The sequence below is a fragment of the Neofelis nebulosa genome, chromosome 4, assembly GCF_028018385.1.
Source record: "Neofelis nebulosa isolate mNeoNeb1 chromosome 4, mNeoNeb1.pri, whole genome shotgun sequence".
NCBI lineage: Eukaryota > Metazoa > Chordata > Mammalia > Carnivora > Felidae > Neofelis > Neofelis nebulosa.
Window position 1 is genome coordinate 22,420,646 of NC_080785.1, and position 23,622 is coordinate 22,444,267.

The window sequence follows — 23,622 nt, forward strand, 5'->3', positions numbered from 1 at the left end:
CAATTCCTTCAGTCTCATTACGACGAATTTGCTTAGAATCTTTATTAAAGTATTACTTGAAATAAATGGATTATTAAATGCAAAAAATATCTTTTTTTGTTAGAAACTTCCTCTGAAATAGTATTAGTCATAACTGGATTTTACATTCCTTTTGACATCTTACATGTCTTCTATTAATAGTGTCAATTCTTGGGGTGCCTGGCTGGCTTAGTCAGTTGAGTGTCTGACCCTTGATTTCAGCTCAGGTCATGATCCCAGAGTCATGAATTTGAGACTCATCGGGCTTCATGCTGAGCGTGGAGTATGCTTGGGATTCTCTCTCTGCCCTTCCCCACATGCCCTCTCTCTCAAAACAAATAAACCTAAAACAATTTTTTAAAATAGTTTCAATTCTTAAGTCCAAATAACCAATCGAAAGGATCTAACTTAATATTTAATAACTAATTTGTTCTAGCAATAAAGTTTCTGTTGGTTTCAAAGGAGAGCTTCTAAATCCTTCAAGTGAGGTCATTAATCAAAACAGATAAAATCAGGGGTGCCTGGGTGGCTCAGTCAGTTAAGCGTCCAACTTCAGCTCAGGTCATGATCTCACGGTCCATGAGTTCGAGCCCTGTGTCTGTGCTGACAGCTCAGAGCCTGGAGCCTGCTTCAAATTCTGTGTTTCTCTCTCTCTCTCTCTCTCTGCCCCACCCCTGTCTGTCTCTCTTTCTCTCTCTCAAAAATAAACGTTGGGGAAAAAAAAACCCCAGATTTTAGTTAATAACTAAATACTTAGAATACTGCAGATAACCAACATAGTTAAAATACTTCAAATTTTTGGTTTTAGGGTCTCAAATCATTATGGAGACCCACCCTGTTACTGAGTCCACACTGTGGACATTCACAGAAAAAATCTGAAGCAACGAGCCAGTTACTTCTGACACAAAGGCACCAGTCATCGGAGAGTTTCAGGTTGAAATATTCAGTTATGCAATTGTTTATTTCACCCAGGCGATTTCTATATAATAAATCAATGTAGACTATCTGAATATTTAAGATGTGTTCATCAATGTACAGGCTAAGGCCATAGGATTTGCGGTCAGAAAGATAAGAGTTTCAATTTCAACTTGGTAACCTCCTAGTAAGTGGACTTGGGCAACTTGTCTAACCTTTTGAAGACTCAGTTTCCTCATCCCTAAAATGGGACTAACACTTGTTTTGCTGGATGGAAAGGATAAAATGAGGTGATATATAGAGTTTAATTGACAGTGGGTAGACACTGAGTAATATTTTTTTCTTTTTAGCCATTTCAGTTTCTAAGCTGTGCTGATAAGCAAGTAAATACATAATGTATCAGATGATGATAAGCACTGTGGAGAAGAACACATGGGAACCCTAAATGCCAGCCAATTGGGAAAGGAGTAGGCTACAATAAGAAAAATGAAAAAGTAGATGGAGATGTGGATGAGGTGGCTTAGCCTCAGTCCATGCATGTAAATATCGTTAAGAAGCACGAGCAAGGTGTGCTCTTTCTGCTTTCATTGTTTCATACTTGAGACCATCACAAACAGGAGGACACAGCCTATAATTATGCAGGCAAGTGGAGAAGAGGAAAAAGTTAGGAATGAGGAGGTGGGGGAGCTGAGATTGGGGGGCTAATGAGCTGTAGGGCCAGCCATTTGTGACAGTGGCCCTCAGTCCTAAACAGTGGCCCTCAGTCCTAAACAGCGTCCATGGGCCTGGAAACTCACATTTCCCATTGGTACCCAACAATGCAGTCTAGAGAGTATGTTGGGTTGTAGCAGCAGTTTCTTTTGATGATTAAAAAAAAAACGGCTTTAGGGGCGCCTGGGTGGCTCAGTCGGTTGAGTGTCCGACTTCGGCTCAGGTCATGATCTCGCAGTCTGTGGGTTCGAGCCCCGTGTTGGGCTCTGTGCTGACCGCTCGGAGCCTGGAGCCTGCTTTGGATTCTGTGTCTCCCTGTCTCTCTGCCCCTCCCCTGCTCATGCTCTGTCTCTCTCTCTCTCTCAAAAATAAATAAACATTTAAAAAAATTTTTAAAAATTGCTTTAAAAATAAAATCACCGCAGTTACAGAAAGGATATGACAAATACAGCACATCTGAAAGATTTAGAGAAAATAAGCCACCTAGAATCCCATTTGCCTAATGCATTTAATATCAGCGATTGAGTTTATTTCCTCCTAGATTTTCTGTATGTATATTTGAAGATGACTGAAATCATACTGTATACAATTATGGATCCTGTGCTTTTATTTTTATTTATTTCTTTATTTATTTAATGTTTATTTTTATTTTTTAAAATATTTTTTTAATATTTTCTTTTTTTTTAATGTTTGTTTATTTTTGAGAGAGACAGAGACAGAGTGCGAATGAGGGAGGGACAGAGAGAGAGAGGGAGACACCAAATCCGAAGCAGGGTCCAGGCTCTGAGCTGTCTGCACAAAGCCCTAAGCGGGGCTCAAAATCACCAACCGTGAGAACGTGACCTGAGCCGAAGTCGGACGCTCAACCGACTGAGCCACTCAGGCGCCCCAAAATATTTTTTAATGTTTGTTTATTTTTGAGAGCGCAAGAGACAGAGTATGAGTGGGGGAGGGGCAGAGAGAGAGGGAGACACAGAATCTGAAGCAGGCTCCAGGCTCCGAGCTGTCAGCACACAGCCCAGTGTTGTGGAGCTCAAACTCAGGAGTCGTGAGATCATGACCTGAGCTGAAGCTGGAAGCTCAACCAATTGAGCGACCCCGGTGACCCTGTGCTTTAAAAAATTTTTTTTAATGTTTATTTATATTTGAGAGAGAGAGACAGTGTGTGACTGGGAGAGGAGAGAGAGAGAGGGAGACAGAATCCAAAGCAGAATCCAAAGCTGAGCTGTCAGCACAGAGCCTGATATGGGGCTTGAACTCACAAGTCGTAAGATCATGACCTGAGCCAGAGTTGGGCGCCCAACCGACTGAGCCACCTAGGTGTCCCTAAATATAAGATTGTCTCATACGCCATTTTCCTTGTTGCTAACCAGGTTTTCCTAACTATCCTTTTAACATATGAATAATACATTGTTAAATAAACAAATCGTAATTTACTTGTATTGTTAGATGTTTAGACTCTTTCCAATTTCTTGATATTATAAATATCACATCAATACACATTTTCCTGTATATTTTCTCTTCCATGCTTTAGATTACCTTCTTGGAATTGATTTTCAGAATTTTCAAAACATAAAATGTTCCAGGACATCAACATTTTATGACTCTTTATATATACTGCCAAATTGCTTTTCAAAGGGATTATATCAAGGTGTAGTCCCAAGAATGACGTGTGAGAATAACAAATCTCAGTGTACCCTTGAAAACAGTGGCCTATTACATCATTGTTTATTTATTTTTTTTGCAGTTTCAGTTTCCAGGATGTGATAATAAACAAGTGAATACATGGTATATCAGATGCTGATAAGCACTGTGGAGATCAGCAAACTGAGGGAAGGGAAAGTGGTAAGGGGTTAGGGGTTGCTATTTAAATAGAATGATCAGGAAAGACCTCTCTAAAAGGATGGCATTTGAGTAAGAGCTGAAGGAAGAGAGGAAGCAAGATATAAGAATCATCTGAGAGAAGATGCTTTCTGGCAGAGAAAACACCAAGAAAGGCCCTAAGGTAGATTTCTGTTTATTGAACAGTCCTGGGGGAACAGCAAGAGGGCCAGAGTGTTCCCGTCGCTGAGAAGAGGGGTGTGTGGAAAGAGAGGAGACCAAAAGGAAAGCGGGCAGTCAGGACATGTGAGGCTTTATCAGCCACTGTAAGGACTTTCTTTTTTCTTTTAGAGAGAGAGAGCATGCTCATAGTGGGGGAGGGGAGCAGAAGGAGAGAGGGACAATCTTAAGCAGGGTCCATGCTCAGTGTGGAGCCCAATACGGGGCTTGATCCCGTGACCCTGGGATCATGGCCTGAGCCTAAATCAAGAGTCAGACACTCAAGTGACTGAGCCACCCAGGCGCCCCATAAGGACTTTTTTTTATTTTGAGCTAGATGGGAAGGCACTGAAGGGTTTCCAAAAGAGGGGAGTCGGGAATTGTCTTTTGTTTTATATGATTAGCCGATGTGTTCAGAATAGATGAAATATGCTCAAAACCTCAGTCATCTTTTGCATCTCAAAACCAGCTGTCACCAAACCCTGTCAATCCTCCCTCCAAAACGTCACTTGCGTTTGCCTTCTTTATCCATTCCTATTGTCTAAACCCTACCACGATCTAACTGGTCCTCCCATCTTCTGTCTTTCTGTTCACCACTCATACCACTCAGTGCTTGTCAGAGCAATCATCCTAGCAAAGCTGACCATTTATGGGTTTACCCTTTATCTTTGCTACCCCTTCCCCCAATAAAGTCCAAATTCTTTAGAAGGGAATCCAAACTCTACCACAATCTGATTCTAAACCAGCAGTCAAAACGTATCTCCCATTATTATTCAGAATTAAGTGTGCCTTCCGGTCTAACAAGTTTTCGGACCCAGCTGTGGACTTTCTCACCATACACCTTTGCTTACATTGTCTCCCCTTCCCCTCCGGCCCCACCCAGAAATCCTACCCATACTTCTAGGACCACCCCAAGTGTCACTTCCTTCACGAATACATACCGAATCTCCCTGGCTGGAATTTATGCTTCTTTCTTTTTTTGCTCCCATAAACTCGACTTCATTACCCACGCATTCTGTATCATATTAAACCAGAGTTTTGTGGGTATGCTTTCCTTCCTACGTGGTGATAAGTTTCTTGAGAACCCATGTCTTAGCCATCTTTATCTCCTATAGTACTTATTACGATGCCTTGAAGAGGGGTGCCTGCATGGCTCAGTCAGTTGAACATCCCACTCGTGATTTTGGCTCAGGTCATGATCTCTTGGTTCATGGGATGGAGCCTCATGTCAGGCTCCGTGCTGACCATGCAGAGCCTGCTTGGGATTCTCTCTCTCCCTCTCTCTCTGCCCCTCACCCACTCATGCTCTCTCTCTCTCTCTCTCTCTCTCACAATAAATAAATAAACATGAAAAAAGAAACCAATGCCTTGAAGATATTAGGTGTCCAATAAATGTTTCTGGAATTTAAACTCTCCAAGGCCCTGTTGCTAATTTGTTGTTGAAACAGAACTAGGATTCAGATCACCTGATTCTCAGCTCTGTGCACCTTTCCCCATACCATTCTTCTGATTTCTTCTGTGATTTATTGTCATCTCATCTGAAGTACATTTGAAACCTCTGAGGAATTTTAACAAAGAATGATTAAACAAAGAACAAATGGTGGAATTTATTTCCCACGCAGCCATTTAAGTTAAAGTGAACCTAATTTAGGGGCACTAAAAATCTGACTTTGGAGGCACCTGGCTGGCTTAGTTGGTAGAACATGGATCCGTGATCTTGGGGTTGTAAGTTCGAGCCCACATTGGGTGAAGAAATTACTTAAAAATAAAATCTTCAAAGCAAATTTGACTTTGAATTTAAAAATAAAAAGTATAAAACATGTTTTATAAATAATTATATACATGTTTAGAAATTTTTTAGCTTCTTAGAGTTTGATTTTTGAGTTACACTTAATCTTTTAGGACCCAAGTCACCATGTTTCTTAGTAGCTCTAAATTTGTAGTCTGGGGGAAAAAAGTGTGTTTGATTTGGTTTAACAGCTGGAAGCAACATTTCTAGCCCCTAAGAATAGGAGAGGGCTTAAACATTTGGGATGAGACCCTGAGGCAAAGTATAATTCCCAATTCTCCCAATCCTCCCCATCTTGGAAAAATAGCTCAAGGTGCTACTGTTCTCGACTAGGATTCCCCTTTGGTGGTTGAAGTGAAATAAGTAAATTATATTCCCACGTGTGTTATACATAAGTATATGTAAAATGAGCATAAAATTAAGTTATAGTATTGAAAATATAGTAATAGCTAGCATTAGTAGGTACATATGAGAATTCTTTTTGAGTGATGAATGTGGATACCTTGGGGAAACGCAGACTTGACTGAATTAAGACACATATTTTAGGGAGACCATTAGAGAATTGTTTAAGGTGGGGGGGGGGGAAAGAAAGGTGATGGAATGACTCTTTCTCTCCTAAATAGTTTTGCCTTCTCTCCGTTGCAACTGGGAAGAGGTCAGCACTGCTATGAAAAATGTCCCGTTGAGGTCTTCACAAATTCAAAAGAAATGGGATGAAATTAAAGCCCTATGTTTTCTAGGGAAAAAAAAGGACAAAACTGAAGCACAAATTCGCCTCCCTCTGCTCTGTCTCACTCTGAGGGTTATGGCAACAACTGACCTGTGAACCTGATGACAATTGTAATGCAGGATCATAGAAGTGACAGTAGCCTCGGGAGTAGTTTCCTCTACCTCCTTTCCTTGGTGAGTAAGCCCCAAACTGCCCCAAACAAAGAGTTAGCATTTAAGAAACTTTCCCATCAGCAATTTCCCCCAACTATAACCTAAATTCTACCTTACAGAGTGATGTGGACAATTTTTTCTTGAGCCCTACATGGAGATGTGAAAACAGCTTTTTGCCATAGCTAATGATGATAACCATTTCTGTATCATAGGGGTTATATTTCTGGGCCATGGAGAGAGAGCGCAAAGTAATGGGTACAAATTCAGGCTTGGAGACAGACAGAGTGGTGCTTAAGCCACGGCTGTATGATCACTGGCAATTTACTTAAGCTCTCTAAACCTCAATTTCCTCACCCATAATGTAAGGATGATAATACCATCCAGCCGATCAAATTACTGTGAAGAATAGTCTAGAACAAGTGCTGTCCAATGGAAATATAATTTGACTGCAAATATGAGTTACAAACATAATTGAAAATTTTCTAGTAGGCCCAGTAAGAAAAGTAAAAAGACACAGGTGAAATTAATTTTAGTAATATATTTTCCTTAACACATCCAAAATATTTCAACATGCAAAAACAATTAGCGAGATAATTGTGTGAGATAATTAGTGAGATAGTCCCTTTTGTGTACCAAGTGTTTGAAACCTAATGTATATTTTACACGTACAGTTTATCTCAACTCAAACCAGCCACATTTCCGTGGCTATTAGCAAACTATAGGTCCAGAAAAAGGCTACGAAGCATCTAGCATGATGCTAGGCGTGTAGTGAATGTCAAGAAGTTGGTGCTTCCAATATTATCGTTAATATTATTCTTAGAGAATAATGTCATCTTCTCAAAGCCTTTGCTTTTCCAGACTGAGGCTAATAGCACTAGGATGCCATTAGGGGTACCTGGAGAGACTGGCGGGGGTGTTGCTCAAGCCTGAACCTTCCATCTACTTCAAGGGCAACATCCTCATGGTTGCTCTCTATCCTGTTATACGGAGGGGTCCACAATAAGTGGGATCTGCCTGGAGAATATATCCACTGAATGCCAATGACTTTCAGGTACTGACACATTAAACCCCGAGAAGTAGGCACCTCCCCTCACCTGCTACCTTCTCATAGAAATAGGACAGGCTAGGGCATTTGCTAATGCAACCATTGGCTCTGATATTTTTTCCCTTATAAATAGTGAGGTGCCATGCCATATGCTGTGTTCAAAAGTTGATTTGATAAGTTACACATTGTTACCATATAACCCAGCAAGCCCACTGGATATCCCCAAAAGAGTTCCAAAACATACCCGCACAAAAACTTGTACACAAATGTACATAGCGCTATTCAAAAAGGCCAAGAAGTAGGAGCAACCCAAATGTCCACTAACTGATGAATAAGTAAACAAAATGTGGCATATGCTTACAATGAAACTTTATTCAGCCATAAAAAGGAAACGGAGGGCTGACACATACTACAAGCATGAATGGATCCTGCAAACATTATGCTGAGTAAAAGAAGGCCCCATACTGTACAATTCCCTTTATCTGAAATGCCCACAGTGGGAAAATGCGTAGAGACAGAAACTAGATAGTGATTTTCGAGGGCTGCAGGGAGGGGAGAATTGAGAGTGCCTGCTCATAGGTATGGGGTTTCTTTCTGGAGTGATGGGAAAGTTCTGGAATTAGATACTGGCAATGGTTATACAACATTGTGAATGTATAAGAAACCACTGAATTATGTTAAAAAAAAAAAAAGTTGATTTGTTGTCCCAAGGAAGCACTAATCAAACAAACAAGTATGCCAGAATTTCAGAATAGAGAAGTATTTGTAAGACTTTAAAATTAGAAGAGGTTAGGAGCATCTGGGTGGCTCAGTGGGTTAAGCGTCCGAGTTTGGCTCAGGTCACGATCTCACAGCTCGTGAGTTCAAGCCCCACATCAGGCTCTGTGCTGACAGCTCAGAGCCTGGAGCCTGCTTCACATTCTGTGCCTGCCTCTTTCTCTCTGCCCCTCCCCCACTCGCTCTGTTTCTCTCAAAAATAAACAAAAACGTTAAAAATTTTTTTAAAAAACAAGTAAAATTAGAAGAGATCAAGGGCACCTGGGTGGCTCAGTCGGTTAAGCCTCTCACCCTTGGTTTCGGCTCAGGTCATGATCTCGCAGGTTTGTGGGTTCAAGCCCCTGCATCAGGCTCTGCACTGGCAGCATGGAGCCTGCTTGCATTTCCCCCTCTCCCTCTCTGTGCCCCTGCCCCACTCATGCTGCCCCTGTCTCTCTCAGAATAAATAAATAAACTTTAAAAAAAATTAGAAGACTGGGGTGCCTGGGTGGTTCAGTGAGTTGAGCATCCGACTCTCGATTTCGGCTCGGGACATGATCTCACAGCTCATGGGTTCAAGCCCCACATCAGGCTCTGCGCTGACAGTGGGGAGCCTGCTTGGGATTCTCTCTCCCTCTCTCTGCCCCTCTCCTGCTCTCTCACACACACACACACTCTCTCCAAATAAATAAATAAAGTTAAAAAAAAATTAGAAGAGATCACTCATGCCAAAAAAAGATTATTTGATAGGCTATCATCTTTAACCAGAGCATACATAATATCAAACCTTTCTCTCCTTTCCATCAATTAAAATTGTTCTGCACTTTACCATTAAGCTATTAAGTAAGAGAGCACAAACCCGAAGGGCACACACACACACACGCGCACACACACACACACACACACACACATATACATATATGTAAACGTGTAAATGTGCCAGAGTGTTCTGGAAGACTGAACTGGTTCCTCTCTCAAGGCTCCCATTTTGCCCTCAGGACGGCCCCACCGCTCTCCAGTACCACCTGCCCTACTGTGTGCACAGCAGTGGAGGCACGGGCTCCAGAACCACACAGCCTCCGTGAAAGTCTGGGTCTGACCACTCACTGACTTGCGATTTGGGGCAACTTTCCTAACGTCTCTATCCCACAGGTTGCCTTTGCAAGGATTAAGAGAGTTAGCATATATAAAGGACGCGGATGAATGCCTGGCCTGTGGTAGATACTTTGTAAGTGTTTTAAAAACACAAATTCTAAAAGTGTTTTTAACCCCCTGACCCCACGGCATGCCAGAGGTGCTGGAGTGTACTTCCCCTCTGTCTGGAACGTTCTTTCCGTACAATAGCGCTGGCTCTCTCTTCTTTCAGTGCTGCGCTCAAATATCACCTCAGCGCCCCGATCGTTCTCCCCCCTTCCTGGCGTGTTTCTGTTTGTAGCATTTACTGCATTCTGATATACAAAATGATAATTCGCTTATGTATCTTCTTGGTGGCCCATCAACTCCTACCAGAAGGCAGAGATCTTATCCGTCCGTTTGCCACTCAGCCCTACGTGTCCAGAGCAGCGGCTGCTACGGAGAAAAGTACCCCACCGTGTTTTCTGGTGAACAGATGGGGGTTGCTCCTGGGCAGCGTCCTGGGGACCAGGTTAGGAGCAGGTGTCCCTTTCACGGAACACCCCTTTGCATTTTGTATTTTACCACATGCTTCTGTTCCTTTTGCAAGAACAAAAAGTGAGAAATAAAATACTGGAAATTAGAGAGTACAGGGTCCAGAGAGAAGCCAAAAGCACGAAGCATTAAGACTTCAGGCATCAGTGACCAGAGCAGGATTCTAGAGGAAGGCATGAGCGTCCTCCTACAGGCCCCCGTTAGGCTTCGTCCCTGAGTAAAAAGTGGAGTGACACCTCAGAAATGGCACTCAGCCCTAGTCTTGAAGCACAGCATGTACACAGGTTAGCGAGAAGTCTTAATAAGATCATTCGTATTGTGCAATGTGTGTCCTGTACCTATGGGTACAATGAGAAATTTTTCCATGGCAAAAGGCCTGTTTCCAGGCACAGTAAACAGAGCGTGTGCTGAGGGTTGTTTGCCCCCTTCCACCACGGCGGCGTGGGCAGGCAGGTGGCCGTGGTGTGTGCGACTCCTTGGGCGGAGACAGACGGTCTGTGTCCATGGCCTGAGAACACTGCCCTTCCTCATTTCCTAATAGGTCCTCTGGAAACATGATAAACATTAAAGGAGCCCTTGTAAGAGACTTGGACTTCAAATGAACTGTTCTGTAAACGTATCCCAGTTGATTTGGGATAAAGCTCTGCTCTAAGCTGCTTTTGGGGTCCCCTCATCTCTCTTTTCAGTCTCTCCCTTTCCTTTCCAATGCTATACTACCTTCATGGTCTCTTCTGTCAGCAGAAAAACAACTGACAAGGCCCCAGCCCCTTGGATAATGTATTACTCCTTCCACATTTCTTTCGCATTTAAAGAGGGGTTAATTGGAAAGAAATAATCATGGTGATGCTGTTGATAATGATATAAATATCTATAAATCTCCAGTAGAGTAATTTACTTCTAGGTGTGAATAACAGAAGTGCTCTTTTACCTGATTTTATTTTATTTTGAAATGTTAATTTATTTTGAGAGAGAGAGAGAATGAGTGGGGGAGGGACAGAGAGAGGACAGAGAATCCAAAGAGGGCTCCACGCTGACAGCAGAGAGCCCGGTGCGTGGTTCAAACCCACAAGCCGTGAGATCATGACCCAAACTGAAGTCAGGCACTTAACCTACTGAGCCACCCAGGAGCCCCTCACCTGATTTTATAATGTGCTTGTTGATTTATTTCCTATAGGTTTTTTGTTGAAAAGGTAGCATGACAATAGAATTTCAAAGGACAACACCCCAAACCTCATTTTCCTAACGCAACAATTATTTTTACTTTTTACATATTACCTTCAAGTTTTGCTAATACTGGGAAGCTACATGGCAAGGGCACTATATTGAGTCAGATTGGGATTTTTATCTCTCACTGTTGCAAATTAGCTGTACAACCTCAGAGGGTTGTGTAACCGCCCTTTGCTTTAGTTTCCCAAAGTATAAAATAAAGAGGCTAGACCAAATGGATGATCTTTAAGATCCCTCCACCTTTAACAGTCTATGAGTTTTATCTATAATCTACTTTTTTGTTTCATGATATTCACATGGAATGGTATATGGAATAAACACGCTAAGAAATGTTTGCAAAGTTAGTTGACTTTGTAAACTATGTCGGGGAAATAGTTCCATATATAATGAGTTCTGCAAAGGTAGGGTTCTAATGACAAACCCCAGGGATTTCAAAAGTAGCTACCAGATTACCAAAAAGCTACAAAAATTAATATCAATACATTCGTGATATGTTTGCAACTAAAGTGTTAGCAAGCTCACCCGTAAATTCTAAGTAATACACTTAGTTTGATAAGACCATTGTCATCTTTGTTGATATACAGTTGTTAATTCATAATGTAAATACAAAAAGGTTACATCAGTGTAATTTTTCCATGTGGCATTCTTAACTTTCAAAGGCTCTTTATAAGAAAATCAAAGAGGAAGAACAAAAAGAAAGGAGTGACTCTATCTAACTTAGAGCATATTGGCAGAAACATGTGAATATAAATGTCTAAAATGTCAATAACTATTAATGGGATGAAGGAATCACTCTCCCACACTGCCGCTTGGTGTGTGACCCGGTATAACCTTTCTGGAGGCGACTGGGCAATACTAATCAAGAGCTTAAAAATGTTCCTACCCTCTGTCCGGGTAATTCCACTTACAGGAATTTGTACTAGAAAAATAAGACGTGCACAAATGCTTGGTTGCAGTATCGTATATAACTGGAAAGAACTGGAAAGAATCTAAATGTCCAGAAATAGAATAGCTAAATAACTGATTACATACATTACATAAAATATACATTAAATATGTGAATATGTATATTTTTTATGTATATTCATATATTATGATGTATATATGATAAATATATATTTGTTGATATATATGTATATGTCTATAGACTTTTTTCCTGCCTCAGTCAGGTCTAATATAGATACCAAGGGTGCTCATTGCTACAGGCTTAATCACTATTAGGTCTTTTCAGTGAACAGAGGAGGTTAGAAATATATGTAAACACATACATATGTGTCATAAATTTATATCACTAACTTCTCTTTTTTTAAATAATTTTTTAAAACTAATTGCTATGTCCAATATGGGGCTTGAACTCACAGCCTCAAGATCAAGAGCCCCATGTTCTACCGACTAAGCCAGCCAGGTGCCCCTTATATCACTAACTTCTAATTCAAATTCAGAACTATGGGGTTTTTACCTAACCTCTTCTCTTTTACATCTCGATTTCCTTCCTCCCGTGCTGTGAATCTTGGTTCTCAAGGGCACCGAACCTGATAGAATTAGAAGATCCCATAACTAATATTTGCTTATCCCGTATTACCCGGAACAGCAGTATCGGCACCACCACCAACCATACAATTACCAAATATGGTTTAAAAAAATGTTTTTGCAGTCCTTTTTGTCCTGAGGAAATATCCCGTTTAGGGATAAGCAGTCAGATTGCTGTGTCTTCAAGTTATTCAAAATAATTTCTCTGTATCCCACCAATTGTATGCAAAATTAGGCTTTTAATAAAAATTAGGAATTGGATTTTTTAAAATTCGTGTTTTTATAATTATGTAGATATTTACATAATTCCAAAGTCAGGTCTCAAGGTAGACAAGTCTAATTTCTATCACCATCCCTTCTACTTCATTCCTTTCCCCCTTTTACAGGTTACTATTACTCTGTGATGTCTATCCCTCCACATGTGTATGTATGTATATATGTGTATCTACGTATGTAAATATATATTTATATCCGTTCTGACATAAACGGTAGGCTCACTTTTCTCTCCCTTGCTATCTACTTACAATGTATCCTAGAGATCAATCTATGTAAGTGTATGTAAAGTTCCCTAATTCAATTTTATAACCGCACAGGACTCCATTGTGTGGATGCACCATATTTTGTTCAACGAGTCCTCTATTAATGGACATTTGGGTTGTTTCCAGTCTTTGTTATATAAATAGCTTCTGTCCTATGATTTGGTATTATATTTATACATACTCAAGTCTTAAATATAAATAGATTTTTAAAAAAATAGACTTTTACTGCATGGAACTATACAAGAGGAGCCTAGAACACCTTACACCAAATAACAAGGACACTGTCAAAGACTACTAGAGTCATGTCGGAAGAAGCCAGGAGCTGATTTGAAGACGCTACCACCGGCCACATAGGGATAATTTAGGCATTAATAAGAATAATAAATAAGATGTATTGAAACACATTGAATATGTTTTAATTAATGAGTTCAAATGATACTTAGAAATGACAACAGGGGCACCTGGGTGGCTCAGTTAAGCGTCCCACTTTGGCTCAGGGCATGATCTCAGTTTCTGAGTTCAAGCCCCAAGTTGGGCTCTCTGCTGTCAGCACAGAGCCTGGTTCAGATCCCCTGTGCCCGTCTCTCTCTGCTCCTCCCCCCACCAAAAAATAAATAGACATAAAAAATAAATAAATAAAAACAACAACACCAAAAGCAAAATTAAAAAAAAAAACAAAAAAACATGATTAACCACCATGGGCACATGCCAGAAAATCAACTCAAGGAATCATAGGATTAAAATATTACTATTTTGCAATTCTTAATAAACTAATGAATCTACGTAACATAAAAGAAGAGGTTATTATACACAGTGTGCACCTCCTAATGGCAAAACATACAAGTACCCATGAAAGTGTCTTGCAAAAAACCCCAAAAAAAACAAAACCCACCCCCACAAAAACCAAAACACTGAAACTGATAAAGCCTGTAGATAATTGTAGGAAATACACAAGACAGAAGAGATGTTAAACTATACTATGGGGAGGAAATGCGAAAAATCCAAGCTGTGGGAAGGTCTACAAACAGCTTGGTTTCTTCAACAAATAAATTGCAAGGAAAAAAATATTAGAGTGGAAACCCATATATATTTAAAAAGATTTAACAGACCTATCAGCCAGTCTTAGTATGTGAACCTTATTTGGATCCTGCTTCAAACAAATTATGAAAGTAAATTACAATATTTATGAGACAATTAGAAATTTGAACACCGACTAGTTCATATTATTAAAATATTATTAAGTAGTTCAGGTGTCATAATGGTTATGTTTAAAAAAAACCTTACTTTTAAGATCCAAGTTGAAATATTTTTGGTTTAGATGATGTAATTTCTGGAATTTGCTTTAAATAAAATGAGTAGGGGGATACCTGGGCGGCTCAGTCAGTTAAGTGTCCAACTTCGGCTCAGGTCATGATTACGGTTCACGAGTTTGAGCCCTGCGTTGGGCTCTGTGCTGACAGCTCAGAGCCTGGAGCCTGCTTCTGTGTCTCCCTCTCTCTCTGCCCCTCCCCTGTCTCTCTGTCTTTCTCAAAAATAAATAAAACATTAAAAAGATTTTTTAATAAAATGAGTAGGGAAGAAGAAGACAGTATTGATGGGTTGGCCATCATGGGTTGATGAGTACATGGGGTTCATTATGCTCTCTGTCTACCTTTGTTTATGTTTTAAATTTTCTATAATAAAGCACTAATATGCATTTATATATAATGGGTATTTTGAGGTATGTGTGTATGTATAAACATCCATTATAAAAAAATACAAGAAAATGTTAATAGTGTTTATTTCTGGATGATAGAGTTATGATTTATATTTCCTCATTTTTACTCTATTGTATATTCTATAATTTTTATGCTGCACGTATATTCTTTATCAGGAAAAAGCTATTTAGAAAGAAAAATCTTTTGTATAGCAATACCATTTTCACAGTTCAACTAGAATTCACTTCTGACAGTGAATAAAATAACTTTGTATATTTTAAATATCACTGGGCAAAGCAAATTATTTAATATTTAATTATATTTAGTTTTGAATGGGTGCAGATAATAGTTCATAAAAATATAACTCTAAGGTTTGAGGTGTGGAAATTGTGTCATTTGGTATAATAGGATAATCTTAAATTTATGGCTTAGGAGTAAACAGTTCTTTTTTTTTTTTTTTTTTTTTCTTCTCCTTCTTACATAACACAAAAACAACGGATCCAGTTTGGCACCAATTTTCTCCTCCAAAGTCACCTTTGTGTGAAATGTAGCACCTCAGGTTTCAGTGAAATAACTTGCAGATGAGAAAAGGTTTCTTAACAAAATTTTCTTGTAATTTTACTACAGTGTTAGTTCCTGGCAGCCTCGGAGAGTCCTTTTTTTCATAGGTAAGTGGGTGGGAGGAATGCTCTTCTCTCCTTTCTAGAATGTAGAGAGAGCAAGAAGTTGAGATCACTCCTTTTATATCGCTGAAATAAACGCAGGGCTATGATAGTAGATGCAATTAAAGAAAAAGATAGATAATGGGTAATTTTAGCGTATTAATAGTTAATACGGTGTACCTCAAGGTTTGCTATTCGATTATGGGAAATGAGTTCTTTAAGATCAGTAAAATTGTTTAAAACCAACTTATAAAAACTAGCGTGATTTATAATTACATATGGACATCTAATAATCATTATATCATCTGAATGATCTATAATCAGATAAGTAACCCTTCATTTATTCTGAAATAAAGAGGTTTCATTTATCTAGTGTTCCTTCTTTCTTTTGTTCACATGTAATTTTCTCCTAAAGAAACCATACTTAGCTGGGTTATGAAACACAGTAACTGAGTATCGTTCAAGTAACATTTTGTTCTAAACGTAGATGTTAAAGCAAAATCATGGGTAGCTGTGATTATTCATTTGGAAGTGGAATTTTCTGATTTAACAAACGGCTAGGGGGCAGATAATGTTGACTTGGGTCCTCTTGTCCCTTTGAGGTTCCATGGATGATTATAGATTTCACATAAATTCAGTCTACAGTTGCAACTATGTGCCAGGCTTTGTGCTAAGTGTTTTCACATATAATCTCAATTATTGACTACAATAACCCTGTGAAATAGTTATTTGGGAGAGAGGTTAAGTTTCTTGCTCAAGGTCTCACCGTCATCCAGTGCCTTGCAAATCTCATGTTACCACTTTTAGGTTATGAACACTGGTGAGTGAGAGCATTCAAAGCTGTCCTTGATGCCTAGTACGGAACCTTGTACTGGAAAGTACGTCAAGTCAGCTCAGAGGATGATATTCATCTGTCTCATTGTAAAGACAGGGTTCTCTGCCTCCCCCACACTATGGGGGATATGCAGGGGTGCAGCGTGCTTCCTGTTACAATATAGATGGAACCAGTTTAGATGGAGCATTTCTCACGGAGACACAGACTGAGAAGCATCAAGGAGAAGACACGGCGAGATCTGTTCTTCATAGCAGCAAGGCAGTGCTCACTTTCTGCCCTGATCTTTTAACAAACGTTAGAAAGTCAGACGTCTTTAACTCTGGGAACCAACAGTTTTGGATCTGATGACCAACAAACTAAAGCTCAACCTGAGAAGTTTGATTCTTGAAGTATTTCCAACAAGGGTCACTTGTTTCATCCCAGGGGACTCAAAGTTAAGAATTAAAAACCTCAACGTTAGTAAATTATACGTCTGAAGTACGGAGAGTTCTAATTAGATGTGCATCCCAAATGCCAGTAGAGCTCACTCTGTTCATTTACTCATAACTTTATGAAAAACTGTTTGTTTGAGATGCGGTTTTTAAAAGCAATTTACCTTCAGGCTTAAAGAACGGAATGTGTGTGAAAAGAGTTTTCCAACTTTTATCGACTCGGTGATGAAAAGGAAAATATGTTTATGAGAATTTGTCTGCGTGGTAACTCAAAATTAATTGATCTATGAAACCTGAAATTTCACATTAAATGCCAAACCCAATTATAAATTTCAAACATTATTTTTCAAAGCATACCTGTGTTCTAGCTACTAATACTACAGAATCATTCTGATGGGCATTAACTGGGCATCGAATTATTAAGTATCCCGCTAAGGTTGTATTAGAAGCTACTACTAAGAATATTTTATTTGTGGAGGCATAAATACAGGTTACACAATACCTGGTAAGTTGACTTGAACGAAAGGATCTTAAAAATAAATAGGAACAACAAAAATAAAACATGACTAACTCTCCTGCTATCATCAAAACAAATGTTTCCAAGGACCTGAAGCCAAGAAAAAAGAAATCCAGAAACACGAAGGCCGAGATAATCGGTGAATCTACCAGGCGTCTATAAATGACAAAACAAAACACTAAAAGCCAAACCAAACAAAAAAAAATCCCACCTGCTTTGAAGGAACGAACGCTGAACAATGTTCACCCTTTCTGCCCCTCTGCCTGCCACAGAAATCCCAGCCTCCAGCTAATCTTAAAATTACCAAATCTCCAAAAATTATGGGAGATGTATGTCGTAAAATGCAGTCCTATCCAATCGCACGGATCGTATTCACATTAGCTGAAGTAGTAATTATTGAGGGAAGGGTAATCTACTTCATTCATGTTAATAACCAATTCTTTCTCCGACTTGCCACAGAGCCAACTCAACTTAATTATTAAAGCACAATAATATTGGATTGAACTATTTCTCAATCCAAGAATTTTTATTATAGAGGAAAGGCTTGGACAATTTAAGCAATTATGTGCTTCATTTCTCCTTTTCTGTAACTCCATTCTTGCTTATTTATAAGGTATTGAATTTAACTTGCTTCATTCTTAAAGTTTTACATCCTGTTGTCTTCTTTTAAAAATTTTAAACTAGATTTTAAAAGGCTGCAGAGTGTCAGGGTGGCTAGTTCCTATGAGTAACAAATCATAGTCCCTAGAGCTCAGAGTGCTGCCCTGGAGAACAACAAGCCAAATTTTGGCTGCCCTGAAAACCCTGCGTACACAGCTGATGCACATTCTAGAGTTTACCACACCTCTCCCCAAACACTTGCAAGGGTGCCCGCCCCACACAACCTCTCCTTAGATCCAGGCACACACCATTTCTTTTCACTTGGATGCAATATCGCTAAAGGGCAAGGTCACTTGGAAGAGAATTGAACTTGGAGTCAGAATCCAAGTGAGCTCCAGCTCTTTAGGGGACCAGTGAAAGGTGATTTAGCTCCGTGGGTAAGCATGTGCCTGCTAAAGCCCGAATGCAGAGATGCGAATCCTAGTTTTTTCACTTTCTCGCCGTGTGACTCTGGGCAAGTCATTTCAATCTTGTGCCTCAGTATTCCCGTCTATAAAATGCCAGTGATAGCAGTAACAGCCTCAGAGAGTAGTTGTGAGTCTTATTAGGGCCTAAAACAGAGCCTCAGGTATCCTGAGCACTCAGTAAATGCCAGCAATTGTTATTACCAGCTGCATGACCTTGGAGAACTCCCCTAACCTCTGTGAAACTTGACGTCATCTCCTGTACAAAAAGGGATCACAACCTCACACGGTCTTTATGAAGACCAAATAAACTCATAGAAAGTACGTGGCCGTCATTTTTAAAACAGAAGTACCAGGCAACTCTTTCAACCGAGTAGAATTAGTTCACACACACACACACACACACACACGCACGCGCTCCTGAGATAGCACTTGTAACATTGCATCAGAAGAATGTGCCGACCTGTCCATCTCCCCCACTAACATTACTTCCTCTGATTCACCTCTGCACCCTCAGCATGTTGCACATACCTAGCACAGGACAGGTACTCAGTAAATATTTGTCGAAATGAGTATCGTCCAAACGACTGGACAGGAATTCTCAAGGCCTTTGCTAGAAATGATGGATTTTTACCACTTTTTGCCAAGCGTCCTCAGCAGACCACCCAGAAATTGGCTTGTTTTCCCTCGGGCCCAATATATTGAGATTTTGTCATTTCGAATGCAGCCAATCTTGTGTGGTTGTATTCGCTCATTCTTTTTGCTTAATAAATAATTATTGAGCACCTATTGTGTGCCAGGTCCTATGCTGGGCTCCATATGGTGCACCACGAGTGGCAAATGCCCACACGAATTTAGTGCCTGCGTACTATATTGAAAGAAACTATTTACTATAGAATCATTTACTACTGGAGATAATAAGCTCCTTGGTTTGATTACTTCATTGGAGTGATAGAATCTCAGGGTGGGAAAGAAGGGTTTTCTTGAAGTGGGAGTCCTTTATAGAGTAATAATTGAGATCAGGGATGTGACTGTTTAAGTTCAAATCCTTGCTCTGCCTTGTACAAGGTGTAAGACCTTGGGCAAATTACTGAACCCCTCGGAGCCTTATCGTTTCTCATCTGTAAGATGGAACTGGTATGATTGATGTGAGTATTAAACATGATAATGCATGCTAATCACTTATGGTACCCGTCATATAGTGGGCACTCAATACGTGTTTGCTATCGTGATGAACCTGATCCCTCACCCCAGTGTTTGAACTTCCATCACAAATATATCCAGCAAATGGGGCAAAAATGTCCGCATTCTGCTTGAATAGCCTCAGGGTCAGGGAACTTAACTACCTCCAACAGTTATCCACTTGATTGGTGGGCAAGTCTAATGGTTGATAACTTCTGGTGGGTTGAAATGTACATGCTTACATCTTCCACTCGTGGCTCCTCCCTCTCTCATTTGGGATTACTCAGAAGAAATCTGATCTCTCTTCAGCAGGATAGCACCCCCTAACTTTGGAAGGTAGCGACATAGGCTAGCTGATATCCCCATCCTCACACACTCACACACGACATTACATTTCTTTAACCATTTTTTACATGACACTGTTTACCAGATCCCTTATCCTTTTTACTCGTGTTGAATAATCTTGTGTTTATCAATGTCTTTCTTCCAGGCTGAAGATCAGGATTCACCACATGGAACAAATGTAGCCTGGTCACAGGTGAGTACTAGAGAACGACTTCCCAACTTGAGCACTATATTTCTATTAATATAACAAAAGACTAATTTTTTTGGAGTCACATCACACTGTGTTGACTCATCATCTACTAACAATCTACAGGAGACTCTAAATCTTCCTACGTGCACAATTGTAAGCCTTCTCACCCCCAATCTGTACTTGTACAATTGATCTTTGAGTACTTTATATCTGTCCCTATTAAACTTCATATTATTAGAAGTGATTCATGATTACATTTTGTCAGGATTTAGCTGGGGGGGGGTGGGGTGGGGGGAGATCCTGATTGTATCATCCAGCTTATTTGTTACCCTTTCTAGTTGGTATGTCATGTCTAAATGTGTTTATCACGCTATCAGTGTCATGATTTTAGTCATCAGTGAAAGTGTTAAAGGCAACAGGGCTACAAACCAGACCTGCATTAGATGCCTAGAGACCTAGGTGTGCATCAGCCTCTTGAGAGTTTTTTTTAAAAAGCATCATTCAGGGGCGCCTGGGTGGCGCAGTCGGTTAAGCGTCCGACTTCAGCCAGGTCACGATCTCGCGGTCAGTGAGTTCGAGCCCCGCGTCAGGCTCTGGGCTGATGGCTCGGAGCCTGGAGCCTATTTCTGATTCTGTCTCCCTCTCTCTCTGCCCCTCCCCCGTTCATGCTCTGTCTCTCTCTGTCCCAAAAATAAATAAAACACGTTGAAAAAAAAAATTAAAAAAAAAAAAAAAAGCATCATTCATTCAATCAGCAAATATTTATTGAGTGCCTACCATGTATCAGCTACTGTTCCATGTGTTGAGTATAGAGTGGTGACTAAAACAAAATCCCTGCCCTCATGGGGTTTACATTCTAGTAGAGGAGACAGATAATAAATAAGAAGACAGATTATTAATCCTAAGGGTTTTAAATGAAAAACTAAAGTGGGTGCGGAGCTAAGGAAGGTTGACAGTGTGGTGGAATGCGGGGGAGTCCTTAGACGGTATGGCTAAAGCCGAGTTGTTTTTGACGTTTGATGGCGTTGCTCGTGTCCTCCATTCCTAGTGTGCCTCTGGACCGAAAGGTGTCCCAGAGTGGGTGGCAAGCTGATTTTTCAAAACCCATTTTTCTCTATCTGGAGTCACATTAAGAAAGCAACTGATAGCACGGTGGTGAAGGATGTAGACGGTCATGAAACCAAACAGGAAATTTGAAAGGACATGATTCCTCAAGAGACTTGACGGCATCTCTTCATACGAGGACCCGCGGACCCTGTGAGGCCAGCGACACTAGAACGGAAGCCAGGTCATACCTCTCGATGAAGACTCCAGAAAGGAGAACTGAAAAGTGGAAAAAGAGAAAAGGTGACACTTACCTTATTCCAATCCCCATCTTCTCAAATATGGAGTGGGTTGTGAATCCAATAACTTATGAAAATTCAGGAGGATGGACTGCTTGGGCGATCCCAAAACTTGGCTCAGAGAATCTGGATATTGAACTCTGGAAAAGAATCCCACAAGGAACAGATGTGAAATCTACCTCTATTAACTGCTCTCTGCTCATGATTCTAATGCTGATAAGTTCTTCTAAATCGTTTTAGATAATCTCCAATCCCCTTTGATATTAGAGGGGCCTGATAAATCTTTCTCTGGTAAAATCCGAATTGTATTTTCTGATTTGAAATTTATATTTTCGCAGTGAATACTTTTAACATTTACATTCCTTCATCCGTTGAACATCTATTTTGTCCTAACTACTGGGTGGAGCTAGGAATACAAAGGTGAATAGAATAAATGTGGTCCCTGCTTATAGGGGCTTTATAGTAGAGCTTCTCATAGAAGGCAAGCTAAAAATAGGAGAGGAAGCTCTGATAAAGAAGTGTACCAAGAGCTCTAGGAGGGTCACCTAACCCAGACTTTGGGAGAATTGAAAGTTACTGATTCCTAGGGCCGCCTGGGTGGATCAGTTGGTTGAGCAAACAACTCTTGCTTTTGGCTCACCTCGTGATCTTATGGTTTGTGAGACCAAGCCCCACGTCAGGCTCTGTGCTGATAGCTTGGAGCCTGCTTGAGATCCTCTCTCTCCCTCTTTCTCTGCCCCTCCCCAGCTCTCACGTGTGCCTGGTCTCTCTCTCTCTCTCTCTCTCCCACTCTCAAATAAATAAACAGTAAAAAAGCAAGTTAGTGGCTTCTACATGGGGACTTACAAGTTATGGAGGAGTTAGTTAAAAAAAAGAAGGGGCACCTGGGTGGCACAATCGGTTACGTGTCTGACTTCAGCTCAGTTCATGATCTCATGGCTCGTGAGTTCGAGCCCCACGTCGGGCTCTGTGCTGACAGCTCAGAGCCTGGAGCCTGCTTCAGATTCTGTGTGTGTCTCTCTCTCTGCCCCTCCCCAACTCATGCTCTGACTCAATCTCTCTCTCCCCTTCTTAAAAATAAATAAACGTTTTTAAAAATTAAAACAAAAAGAGGAGCAGGCCTGTTTGAGGTGGAGGGTGTTGCAGATGTGCATTTTTGAGGTGACAGAAATGACCGTGTGCGCTGAGCAGCTGAGCACTGAAAATTAGTTCAGCATAGCTGAGACAGAGTGGTCAGAGACGACACTGGAAAGGTAAGCGGGTCCCAGTCGCTCAGAATTGTACAAGTTATGTCATAGAGGAGGCAGAATCTACTAAAATGTGTGATTGCTTGATCGTTGGAATTTTGAAGGGGGAAAGTCAAGACTGCTGCTCAGATGTTTGGCTTGAACAATGGGGTGGACAGTGATGTCAGTCACTAGGACAGCAAAACGGAAATACAAAATAGAGTTGCTGTGGAGGAGAAGGGGAGAGTCCAGACGGGGTCACGTTTGGTTTGTGATGTCCGGAGAACACTGGCAGGGTAGCAGCAGGTAGTTTGATCTAGAAGTCTGAAGATACAGGTGTGGGAATCACCAGTACCTGACAGGCCACAACAGAATCCACACGGATGAAAGAGTTACCCTGAGTGAGCGCCGGGGAAGAGAAAAGACCCAAGAGAGCGCCCAGAGGAATAACAACCTTAAAGAATGGGCAGAGAAAGGATCCCTGGGGTGGAGGCCTTTGGTGCCGGGGGTTGGGGGGGGGGGGGTAGTGAGTAAGAAGGTGAAATCAGAGGGAGGAGAAGGCAACAAGAATGTGAGGTATCACGGAGGACAAAGGAGAAACACATGTCGAGTAGGTTGTGGTCAACAAAGGCAAATGCTGTCAAGAGATCAAGAAAATGTTGAGAAGCAGTCATGGGGTGAACACCAAGAAGGTACTTGAGCAGGTGCCGGGCAAGAGCAGCGTCAGGGGAGGCAGAAGCCAGGTCATCGTGAGTTGAGGAACAAGTGGAGCCAATGAACGTAGACAACTATTTCGAGATGTTTGCCTTCGAGGGGCACCTGGGTGGCTCATTAGGTTGATCGTCTGACTTCGGCTCAGGTCATGATCTTGCGGGTTCGTGGGTTCGGGCCCCGCGTTGGGCTCTGGGCTGACCACTCGGAGCCTGGAGCCTGCTTTGGGTTCTGTGTCTCCCTCTCTCGCTGCCCCTCCCCTGCTCGTGTTCTGTCTCTCTGTCTCCCTCTCAACAATA

The 23,622-nt window shown here is 40.9% G+C and overlaps 1 protein-coding gene and 1 long non-coding RNA gene across 2 annotated transcripts in view; one reads left to right on the forward strand and one right to left on the reverse strand.

The window, feature by feature from the left end:
• Window positions 1-23,622, reverse strand: part of MKLN1 (muskelin 1) — a 370,372-nt gene that overhangs the window by 323,379 nt on the left and 23,371 nt on the right. Inside the window, exon 2 of the mRNA XM_058728683.1 lies at window positions 21,402-21,526. Within this exon, the coding sequence (XP_058584666.1) occupies window positions 21,402-21,418 (17 nt within the window). The 5' untranslated portion in view covers window positions 21,419-21,526. The remainder of the gene's footprint in view (window positions 1-21,401; window positions 21,527-23,622) is intronic.
• LOC131510963 (uncharacterized) lies at window positions 5,547-21,683 on the forward strand. The gene is made up of 3 exons (XR_009261272.1): window positions 5,547-6,376; window positions 19,999-20,046; window positions 21,092-21,683. It is a non-coding gene; the product is annotated as an uncharacterized LOC131510963 (long non-coding RNA).